This window comes from Micromys minutus (assembly GCF_963924665.1).
Source record: "Micromys minutus genome assembly, chromosome: 5".
Lineage (NCBI taxonomy): Eukaryota > Metazoa > Chordata > Mammalia > Rodentia > Muridae > Micromys > Micromys minutus.
This window is the reverse complement of record NC_137974.1, coordinates 84,519,545-84,531,755: the sequence shown is the minus strand read 5'-3', so window position 1 is coordinate 84,531,755 and position 12,211 is coordinate 84,519,545. Positions and strand designations below refer to the sequence as shown.

Genomic DNA, 12,211 nt, shown 5'->3' with positions numbered 1-12,211 from the left:
CAGGGTGCCAGTCACTGAAAGAGTGAGCTTCTCAGTTGAGTTTATTCCACAAGCCTGTGGAAACTCAAGAGGAAGCTTCCCCCCGGGTAGGGTTGGGTTATTTAAACAGGGAGTAGATGATTGTTTCAAACTTCCTAACCAGTAGCCATCAAGCCTCTTACTTAGGTGTTACTGCTACTCAACTAAAAGTGAGCAATGATGGTTGACTCAGGAGCATTATCCTCATCGGCTTTCCTGGTCACCCTAGGGGGACACACTGAGGTGGTAATGGAATTGGTATAAATCCTTCCCACCAGCATACATTTTCTCACTTAATATTGGAAGGATTTTTTTAACAGGAAATCTAGAAGGTTCTTGTTTGGGGAGTAATGTGTGAACTCTAAGACAAGACTCTGGTTCCTCTGTGCCCAGGGAGGATCTAGATGTCCCTGTCCTGTTGAGAAGGTTCTTGAGCCCTCTTAGGAAAGGGAGCTGTTAGAAAAGGGTCGTTATTCCTGCCAACACGATATATCTCTGCAGCCCTCTGGACCCTTCTCTGCTGAGAGAATCACTCCATTCTTCCTCTCGTGGCCTTCTGCAAACTCGATGCTTAGTCTTTGGGATGACTTTCAAGGGTTTTTTTTTGTTTTGTTTTGTTTTTTGTTTTTTTTTTTTTTTTAATTTCAAAAATATGAGATCTTGTGTTGGGTGTGGTGACTCATGCCTTTAATACCAATACTCCAGAGACAAAGGCAGGTGGATTTCTATGAGATCAAAGCCATTCCAGTTTACATGGCAAGTTCTAGGCCAGCTTAAGATTACCTAGTGAGATCCTGTCTAGAAAATTATAACAACAATAAAATTTTAAAAATGTGTCAAGTTACTGCTCTCCAAATTAGGATGTCATTATTACTATTATTGTTATTATTATTATTATTATTATTATTATTATTATTACTGTGTGTGTGAATATAGAAAGATGTGAGTTATTGTGTATTTGTATAGATGTTAGAAAATAACCCTCCCAGGAGTCCTCCTGGTGGTCCCTGGGAGTTCTGATTTACAGGACCCAGGAATCAGGCCTGTATACAAGCTCCTCTATCAGAAGGGCCATCTCTTGGCCTGATTTCTCTGTTCTTAATGACTAAATTACCTTTATGGGTTTTCTATGTAGACTCTGTCCACAGACTTTGAAATGAGCAGAGATATCGTGGGGATAAGAGTTCTACGTGTCCTAGCTTGCATTCCAAGGTTCCTGGTGTACACCCGAAGCTGTGATTTATATGGGCAGCAGGACACCCTGTGGTCGGCATGGTAGCAAGCCAGTTGCTGACATCTGCATAGACAATGTGAGTTATGGCAGACGAAAGAATGATTCATCCCCATCCGGGACAAAGTGAGATTCCTTGAGATTTTGTCATGCTCCTCAGAACATGTCACGACTTAAAAATTAATAATTTTTTATTTCTGGAATTTTCCACTAATAATCTAGGGTTGTGGTTGGCTATATGGGTATCTGAAAACATGGAAATTAAAACTGTAGTAAAGGTGGGTTTATTTGGACACTCTAAAAAAAAAAACACTATATTTAAAGGAACCAATAATTCAAGGCCTTCAGAGTGAGGAATAAAGCTGGCTGATTGGGTTCTAAAACAAACAAATAAACAAACAAACAAACAAACAAATAAACCTCTCTGCTCAAGAAGCCTCAGACACCACCCCGCACCAGCCATGACAGGACCCTGAAACAATCTGTCTAGGCTTACACACGTGGTTCCATCTTCAACAAGCTGTGTGACAGTGTGACAGTCTCCCTTCCCAAGCCTATAAGACAGTTGCTTATCTCACAGAACTGTCAGGGAAACGGACAGTGTGAGGAAATCGTTCTTAGCTGGGACAGAGCGTGACAGCCGCTCTTTCCCCTGCTGTCTGTCTGTCCAGACTTTGTTTGCAAGGCTCTGAAAGGACAGAGTGGAAAGAGGATCAGCCTGTAGTCCCAAAGCAGAGAAGACCTCTTCAGCGTGCTGGGTGGGGCTGATGAGCAAACCCTCTCACGTTCTGAAGTCAGTCTGAGTGAGGAGCAGTTTGCAGAAATGGCGGGCGAGTACCACCTCGCCTGGCTGGAAGGCCGTGCAGAGGAGCTATGGAAGGGCGGCTGACTGCAGAGCCCACCCTCTGCCTAGTGCTAGCGCCACACGAAGGCCGGGGGCTCCCTTCAGGTCCCTGCCTTTTCCAAGGCTCAGCTGAAGTCCTAACAAGGGCACATTTGGAGGGGAGCTACAAGCATGTCCTAGATTAGGGATGTTCTCAGAGCTTAGAAAACTACCATCGGAAAAGAAGTGTTTGTCTTCTTCTCCCATGTGGATCACATTTTACTGCCGTTCATGACCTTCCTGTGAGCTCAAGGTCAGCCTTAGTGCCTTTGCTTTTTCTTTTTTTTTTCTTTTTTTTTTTTTTCCCCTTCTGGGAAATATAAACTGTCTTTCCCCTTCTTTTTCCAATCTCTGTAGAAAACTTTCTTTGTCTTTCCCCCTTCTCTTTGTAGTGCCGGGGTGAGCACAGGGTTTGGTGCATACTAAGCCAGTTCAGGCCACCCTGCCCCTTAGCATCTAAATATTGTCAATGCTCATGTTGCATTGTGGTCCTCCTCAGTAGAAGAGACTGTGGAGGCAAAATTGCTTTGAAAGGATGGAGTCTCTTATACAGAATAGTAAAGCATTTGCATGTAACCTCACACAGTCTCTGATATTCTGTGAACTGTCTCGAGATGACTTGTGATACTCGCTGCATGTAAAGAACTGGGTTGTATTATTTAGGGAATATTAGCTTCCCAAAGTATAAATGTTCGATGACAGTTTAGCTTTTTTGTCTGTGGTGGATTGAGTCCAAGGATTCAGAATCTATACGTGTCAGAGTACAAAACACTGTAGGGGAAAAAAAAAATGAACTGGTCAACACTGGGTATGATGCTAATCGTGAAAACTAAAATTCTGTTTGGAGCCGTGAATCTGAGGAACAGAAAGAGCCTGGCACTGGATCTTCAAGATCAATATTTGGCAGGCAGTATCAAGCATTGGTTAGCTTTGAGCTGTTATCTTCATTTCTGAGTGGTATTTCTTGAACTATCTCTGAGCCCTGGGAAACCCTGAGACTAAAACTCAAGACACTGAGACCAAATGGTCCAGGAAGTCTCTCTGTGGCCTGCAATCTCAGTCACATTTTCCCACACAAGCCCTCTGCCCATTTCCTGATTAGGACGGGAAACTCTTGGAGACGAGATGGAAGCTGAGACAGTACCAAGTGATCTCAGACTCCTAAGGAACACAGTCCAAGAGCCCCAGGAATTGCCCAGTGGCCTCATCAGTGAGGTGCGGCTTCGAAAGAAACGCAGAGGTTCTGTGTTGGCTGGGGCACTGGGCAGACTTTCACAGGGCAGGCGAGATGTGTGCTCTGTGTGCAGCTGAACAGGTAGAGGTCTAAAAGTGACGCACTCAGCCCAGGCTGGGGGAGCCTGTTGGGATAGATTTGGAAAGGATTGACACCGATGTGCCCACCTTAAAAATTATATATATATATATATAATGTTATATATAGTATATGTATACACATACATTATATATCTATATGTTGGTTTGTTAAATCAGTAAAGGTGAAAATTTAGAGTTGGGGGTTGGGGGATGCCTGGAGAAACATAACTTTCCGCATCCTTATGTCAAATCTGTCCATGCATAAACATAAAGCTATATCTCCCAGAGTTATTGTACGGCTCAAAATAGGCAAGTAGAATTTAGAAACATATTTTGAGATTATAAAAGCCAAAGTAAGTTTAAAAGGCAGTGTGTAAAATTAGAGTGCCAGAATTCTTACTGTGGGGCTTCTGAGATGTTAAAAATGTTTTAATAGGGTGTGGTGGCTCCTGCTTGGAAGCCCAGCTCATGGGAGGCTAAGAAAGACGATGCTGAAGTTTGGGGCTTGGTCTTTCCAGTAAGCTAAAAACAAACAAACAAACAAACACACAAACAAACACACAAACAGAAACAAAATCCCCAAGAAGACACAAGAGAGAAAGAAATTCTGGTTTTCATTACCACCTTCCTCTGGAGATTCAGTGTCAGTGAGTGACACTTTTAGTCACCCCTTTCGTGACTGACTGTGAGCTGGCATCCATTGGACTGTTTCCAAGAAGCTGCTGTCAAGTGTTTAAGGCTCCCATCCCAGAGGCACCTTCCTTCCCGTTGTTCAGTGGGAAGCCTGAGGTTGAGGGGCTTGGTTCCTGCCCTTAGCCAGGCAGTTGGTAGGTGGAGGATCAAGGGTATAAAATAGGGTTGGCTTTTGGGCCCCTGAGCTTAATTGTTGACTCTCCTGCTTCTGGGATCTCAGGGGTACCCAGCCCATAATAGCATTAGTCATGTAAAGCATGTGACACGCACGAGGCTCTCCTACTGCCTGAACATCCCACATACTCTGATGTGGAGCCAGGAACCCCATCTCCATCTCTGGGTGGAACAGGGGAAGGACCAGTCTGATTCCCCCTCTACACACCCACCTCCAGGACCTGCCAGCAATGGTGGACAAACCTGATTAGTGTTATTTCTTTTTGGTCCACCATTGGATTTGGGCATATAATCAGAGGCTGACCTTTGGAGAAGACATTTCGTAAGGGTCCATGGGTCACCAAAGAGTGATACCCCAGACTCAGTATGTAAAAGCAGAGGGTGTTTTATTCTGCAGAAGTCCAGCACGCTGGGGTCTCCCATTACCAAGGTGGAGAGACAATCAAGTGTGCATGCAGGTCTGATTTAAAGTGCATTGGAGGATTCCGGGGTGGGTGACTCTTGTCTACTCCATCTCTAGGGATGTCCTATTGCTGGGCCATGGGGGCTGGAAACTATAGCTGAGGAAGTCCGGAAACTGCTGCTGACCCCACTGTCCTTGCCTTAGACCAGGTGGCGGGGCAGCTTCTGAGGCCCAGACTTGCCTGGAATTGCCCAGTTCTTGGAAACAGAGGTTTAGCCCTAGTCGCCTTAACTGCCAATTTGAAGGCTGTCATGGAATCAGTCCAGCCTTCTCAGTTTCTGTCGGAAAGGTTTAAGATGTGCACTATGCTATGGTGAGTGTGTGCATGCAGGCCTCAGGAAATGCACACTGAGAGCCCTGCTCACAGGAAGGCAGCTGGAAGGCTCTGCCCGACTCTTCATAGGTCTCCTGTTCTCTCTACATGCCTGACTCGGCTCCCTCAATGGGATGGGACATGACAGTGCTCGTATTTAAGGTGAAATTTTTCAAGTGTCTAAATCAGCAAGGCGGTCTTCAGTACTGCTGTGTTTTGCTGCAAAAATGTTCACTGTGGGGAAGAAGACTGGGTTTCCGTAAAACCTTAGACCAGTTAAAGCATTCAGCTGGCTCTTCTGCAAATGTCTCACTACACCATGCAAAGGACTCTGTCCTTCAGGGACTTGCTAGCCTGTGTGGGGACTAATGACATCTGGTGGCTTCACTACCAAGATGTATTTCTTAAATTTTCCTCGTGGTTTGAATGTCTGTAAGTCTCAAACATTTGAATATCTGGTTCCAGCTGGTGGTTGTTTGGAAAGGATTAGAAGGTGTGGTCTTGTTGGAAGAGGTGTGTGTCTGCCCTCTCCAATGCACCGCACTCTCTGCCTCCAGCCTGCAGTTCTGAGACATGAGACCTCAGTTCTTCTCAGAGCTCCACCATCATGGCTCCTAATCCTCCAAAACTTTAAGCCCAATTAAAGACTTCAGTTTGTTATCTTGACTTTGGCGTTCTGTCATGGTGCAAAGCAACAAACTGTAGCTTTTCCTTGCGAGTAAAAAGTGACCCCTTCATGTGTGTGTGGTGCTTGCCAGGGGATAGTAGAGGCCACCTTACCACACAAGGCCTCTGACTCCTCTCTGTCCAGTCTGTCCAGTGGCTGGCCACTGTGGAAAGCAGCGTGTAGCCTTTCCACCAAGAACCCTGGTGATGATGTACTACCAGGGAAGCAGCCTTCATCTGGTGTGGTTCGGTGGAAACCATACCACAGCCTGGCTCGGCTACGTGCCAGCTGTGTGACTGTGGGCAAACCTAGAAATGTCTCCGCACTTCGGCGCTAACTATATTTTGGGCCATTGCACTATAGCAAGCTTACAACACGGTCCATCATCTGCAGTGCAAATAGCTTACCGTCTGTGTCTGGTTTATTTTGTCTGTCACTTGGCCCCCGGGAGGGGTTTAATTTTGAAGATGGGGTATATGTATGTATGGAGAGAGTCCAGGTTATACCTAATCCCAAATGATACCGATATATGTATATGACGTATCACATAACAACAGTGCATACATGGTGTGAGCTTACAAGTTTCTAGTGACTTAACACACGGACAGGTGGTCTCAAATTAAAGCAGATTATACCATATTTCACTTATCAAAAATATGCAGCGAAGTACATATAATCTCCCTACCAAATTTTTTTTTTCTTCTAAAATTACTTTCAGTATTTAACCTGCAAGAGACAGGTTTAGGCCTCTGTTCTCTCATTCAGTCCTCCTGTCATACATGGACTTACAGAGGTCCAGCATGTGTGTAAGCCATGTCCCCGATCCTTTTTTCCCAGAGGACGAACCCACTGACGTGCAGGGAGCTGGATTCCGAGGAGCGCGAACCTTTCAGAAACAAGGCCTCCTAGTTCAGTGTCTCAGTAGGGTTTCTGTTAGCGCGAGAAAAGACCCTGACCGAAAGAAACATCTAAGGGAGGGGCTTGTTCCGCTCACAACTCTCAGGCCACACTCCATCCCTAAGGGAGGGCAGGACAGGAACCGGTACAGAGGCTAAGGAGAAGTGCTGATTGCTCGCTTGTCCTGCTTTTCAAATAGCACTAGGGACCACCAGCTTAGTAAACTGGCTCCTCCCACATCGATCATCAATCAAGAAAACGCAGCACAGGCTTGTCCGCAGGCAAATCGGCTCTCCTTCCTCCCTTACCTACACACCGCAGCACCTTAGCTCACCAAGGGCGCCCGGGCTGAGTCAGACAGTAGCTTTACCTCTCCAGCCCTGCCTCCGACTAACCAGTGTGTCTGCCTCTCCAGGACTTGTCCTACAAGGACCGGCACTGGCACGAAGGCTGTTTCCACTGCTCCCGCTGCGGGAGCTCGCTGGTGGACAAGCCCTTTGCTGCCAAGGAGGAGCAGCTGCTGTGCACCGACTGCTATTCCAACGAGTACTCGTCCAAGTGCCAGGAGTGCAAAAAGACCATCATGCCAGGTCAGAACGGGTGCCTTTCTCGCGCGCGCGTGACGCTGAGCCCGTTTAGCGGCGGGCTGTGGGGCGGGACTCTTTAAGTTGGTCCAGGACTCTGGTGATGATACTTCAGTGCTCATCCCTGAACTACATACAGGATGTGTTCATCCAACGCAGAGGCAGGGATGTGACTGGGCGGCGATCGAGCAGGCCTTTAATCCCAGCACTCGGTAGGCAGAAGCGGGCAGATTTCTGAGTTTGAGGCCAGCCTGGTCTACAGAGCTAGTTCCAGGACAGCTAAGACTTACATCAACTCCCCCTGCCCATTGAGGGGTGGGAGAGGAGTGAGGCGTATCATGAGGAGGAGTGGAAGCTCTAAGGGGGTTCCTGTTCCGTCAGCCCTTGGTTGGCTGAGGATACGCGGCAGCCTGTGGCTAGAGAGAACTGGCGGAAAGGGAATACCAGCAAGTCCCTGGAGATGTGTCTCCTCCGCCTCGCGGCTCCAGTGCATGTGCCCTGCTTGCTGAATTTACGCTGTTATTTCAACCGCTATGATTTGTGCTCTGGTGTGGCCGGACTGGCCAAGAGCCACATGTTGCTTAGCTGCACCCTCTGCCTGACCTCATGAAGGTATGTCCTAGATAGACATCAAAAGGGGACAGAACCACACCTGGGTTAAGAACTATACATAATGATAAGGTGTTTCATTTTTACCTGCCTGGAGAAGATGAGTTCGCTCTCTCTCTCTCTCTCTCTCTCTCTCTCTCTCTCTCTCTCTCTCTTGGCTCTGCATAGGAAAAATAAATCTTTTATTTTTATTTTTTAAAAAGTGGGTGACAGACCAGAAATAGCAGTGCACACCTTTAATCTCATTTAATCTCAGTATATGGGATGCAGAGGCAGGTAGATCTCCGGGAGTTAAAGGCCAGCCAAGGTAAGTTAATAAAAATATATGTAGGACGGCTGTAGCCCTGTAGTAGAGTGCCTGCCTAGCATATGGTTTTGATGACGACACTGCAAAAAACGCACATACACATATGCAAATGTGGGGCTTAAGAAGCAAGTCTTATGATATCCATGATGTAAAAACTGAACAGTTGAGCAGCTCAGAGGACCTGACCTAGGATTCTGGTGTCAAGCAGCTTAGAAGGCGCTATGATTTAGAACATGGTACTAGCACGGGTGGCAGGTTCAGAGCCAGGTAGCTTTCAGCATGTGTCTTAGCCACACACGTAGCTACTGCTTGACATGCTGGCTTCGTGTAGATAAATACACAAAGGCAGCAGAGAGCATCCACCCTTGAACCTAGCAATAGGAAACATAGGCTCTCCCGGAAGACTAGGTAGGTGGAAGCAGCCGTAAGCAAATCACAGGAATGCGGGGATGGCAAGCTGACACATGGGTATCATAAGACTTGCTTCTTAAACCCCACATTTGCATATGTGTATTTATGTGCGTTTTTGCAGTGCCGGTGATGGATAGACACAAGGGTGAGCAGAGGGAATTTAGAGAAGTGTAACTGACAGAGCCTGCGCAGTGGTCCAAGCAAGGTCGTCTGGCGCCCTCTAGTGGACGAACTGGGTATAGCCCGAGAATTGCTTTCACGGCAGTGTGTTAACACAGTCCTGAACCTGGCTGGATAACACATTCAGATTCTATGCAAGATAACTAAATAACTCAAAGTGTCAAGACAGCTTCTTTGAAATCCTTTAATTATGGGGGGGTTAGAATCGAGGGGAAGCAGACATATTAAACTTTAGGAACTCCAGGTGTATCTATTCTGTGGCCCACAGGATCTATACGTCCCAGGCTAGCCATAAGGCAGCTAACCCATTTGTAGATCACAATAACATATTGCCGTATCAATAGGGTGCATATCCTTGGGCAATATTAAGTAACCGCCAAAGTGTGTATGAGATTTATAAAAAAACGAGAGTTAACCTTGGGATTCTGATTTTTAAAGTACATACTGACAAAGTGAACCGTGTTTGTGGGTTTAGTTGAAATTTCTTTACATATTAGCTATTCTAGCACTTATTAATTTAATTATTCATAATACCTGTAATTTTAAACTCAGTTTTGAAGCTATTTAAGAATTTGAAGTTTGGGGGAGCTGCAGAGATGACTCAGAGGTTAAAAGCACTGACTGCTCTTCCAGAGGTCCTGAGTTCAATTCCAGGCAACCACATGGTGGCTCACAACCATCTGTAATGGGATCCGATGCCCTCTGCTGGTGTGTCTGAAGACAGCTACAGTGTACTCGCATGCATACAATAAATAAATAAATCTAAAAAAAGAAAGACTTTGAAGTTTGTTAGTTGAAGAACTTTTAGGTAAAGCTATCAAATATGTTAAATTTAAAAGAGAAGTCTAGAAGAAATTCATTTCGCTCCGCTAATAAACGAGAGCCACGTAAAGCCATTTAAAAGGATTCTCTCTCTCTCTCTCTCTCTCTCTCTCTCTCTCTCTTTTAAGAATCATACTCGAGGCCACGTGTGATGGCACACACCTTTAATCTCAGCACTCTACGGCTAGAGACAGCAGATCTCTGAGTTTTAGGCCAGCCAGTTACAGGATGAGTTATCTGGGAAATACCGAGTTCACACATGATGGGGGAGGGGCAGCGAAAAAGCTCTACCTACCACCCCAGGCTTCCAAGTGGTAGGAACAAAAGGTATCACTCATTATTATTATTATTAATTATTATTAATGTACATGTGAATGCAATACAAATCGGGGCTGGATGTGTGGGCTCCCACACACGGGAAGAGAGTCCTGCAATTGGTTTGTCACCGCCCTCACAGGCTCAGCTCATAGGAAGGAGGAGCGTTGATTAGCCACAGAGATCCAAGTGTGTATCCAAGCTCCAGTTCTCAGTCGAGGTAATCCCCTTCCACGGATGTGTAGTGCGCCCCGTGTGGTAGGGCCACGTCAGTGCTTCATGGCGATTTTGTTGGAAAGATGCTGTCGCCCTTTGTTTCTGTTCCCTGCCCCACTTCAGACACAATAACCATTTTACCAAGGGGAGAAAAACTACAAGTCCCAGAAGCAGTTAATTCCTAAAAGAACGATGGGCTGGAGGTGGAGCCCCCCACCCCATTCTCCCTGGGTGTTTTTAAGTGTTTGCCTTCACTGCCCTGTAAGGAACATGGGCTGTTCAGTGCTGACCACATCTGTCAGTGAATGTGTCTCTTGTGCAGATGAAGATGCTTGAAGAGTCTGGACGATCCCAGCCAACCTAGTGTGAGGAAAAAAGATGAACAACTTCTGAGGGATGATACCTGAGGTTGACTACATACACACACACACACACACACACACACACAGAGAGAGAGAGAGAGAGAGAGAGAGAGAGAGAGGCAGAGAGACAGACAGACAGACAGACAGACAGGGAAGGAGGGGGAGAGAGATGGGGGGATTAAGTCAAGGGTTTTGAGATTGTACTTCCAATGGAGCGACTACTAACTTTGAGACCCGAGATTACCGACAGAACAATCCTGTGTCGTCCTATAGATTCTGACTTGTACTGCTGTGGATGTGCGTGGCCTCCTGCACGCCAGCGAACACCTTGGCGCTTGAGCTCCATCCGCACACTGACGCTCGATCCTTCTGTGGGACAGTGACTAACCTTCTGTTTTATTTCTGGCTTGCTTTGCTTTTGGCAAAGAGGAGGCACTGCAGAGTTCTGGGTGACAGACTGACATATGGGAAGTATTTGGGGAAGATATATGGGGCGAGAAGTAATACTTTTCCAGAGGAGATAATTAGACCTTCGGTAAGATAGATTCCTATTGCTACAACATTTTTTTTTTTTTCTGGTTAATACGACTTTTAAATGACTGTGACAGTGTGACAGGAACAGAGCACCCAGCCTGAAAGCACAGCTGGGGAGGGGTGGGGAAGACAGAGCTCGGTGGCAATTGGTGATGCTGGAATTTTAAGCCACATTAATTAGAAACTTAGGACCCAAGTGGGGTGTGGCAGCAGGCATTGGAGCATCGCCCACCCAACGCTGGTCCTGCTCACACTGGTGGTCAACCAGGGAGCTTGCTTATAGGCCAACTTGATGGGGACATTTTCCAAAATGGGGGATCCATCTCCCCAAGTGACTCTACCTCATATCAAGTTGGCAAAAGCAGACAGACAGACAAAAACAGCACAAGACTCTATCTCAAAAAAGGGAAACAAATTAAATCTTTGGTAATCCTAGAAACAATAGCCCTGGGGAATCAATTTGCAGTTCCTCTGCTAAGCAGAGCTTTTCTAAGACCCTCACCAAGCCTGCAGCCCAACCACACAGCTGCAGCCCAACCACACAACTGCAGCCCAGCCACACAGCTGTAGATACACAGCTGCAGACAGCCACACAGCTGCAGCATAGACACACAGCTGCAGACAGCCACATAGCTGCAGCCAGCCACACAGCTGCAGTCCAGCCACACAGCTGTAGATACACAGCTGCAGACAGACACACAGCTGCAGCATAGACACACAGCTGCAGACAGCCACATAGCTGCAGCCAGCCACACAGCTGCAGTCCAGCCACACAGCTGTAGATACACAGCTGCAGACAGACACACAGCTACATAGTAGCTTAGTTAGCTACATAGTTGCAACCAACCACATTGCTGCTGCCCAGCCTCAGGATCTACTTACTGCTGCTTCTGTTCTCCCTTTTTTGGCTTTGTTCACTCACCTCTGAAGGACTCCACCTCGTCTGTGTGACTGTTGTCCCTAGTCCCTCCATTTTCCCTATCCTTCATGCCTAGGAGACCAGTGCTAGGCTCTTTGTGCCTGCTGTTGGAAAAACAGAGGAGCTATGATAGTAAATGGTTAGTGGGTTGTCTATAGAGGTTGAATTCTTCCTAGCATGCAAGAGGCCCTCTTAGCTCTACCATAAAGCAGACAAAAAAACCCCATTTAAGAAACAGACAGCAGTGTAGGTCTGACCCACAGACTGCTGTAGGATGTCCTTGAGGTATCATAGGTGCA

The 12,211-nt window shown here is 46.6% G+C and overlaps 1 protein-coding gene across 3 annotated transcripts in view; it reads left to right on the top strand.

Moving 5' to 3' along the window:
- FHL2 (four and a half LIM domains 2) overlaps window positions 1-12,211 on the top strand; it is a 64,633-nt gene that overhangs the window by 45,184 nt on the left and 7,238 nt on the right. For 2 of the 3 annotated variants that reach the window (XM_080917274.1, XM_080917273.1), the window contains exon 3: window positions 7,069-7,243. In XM_080917274.1, coding sequence (XP_080773400.1) covers window positions 7,069-7,243 — 175 coding nt within the window. Of the gene's footprint in view, window positions 1-7,068; window positions 7,244-7,331; window positions 7,450-12,211 lie in introns of those variants that run through there. The other variant, XM_080917275.1, reaches the window with a different exon arrangement.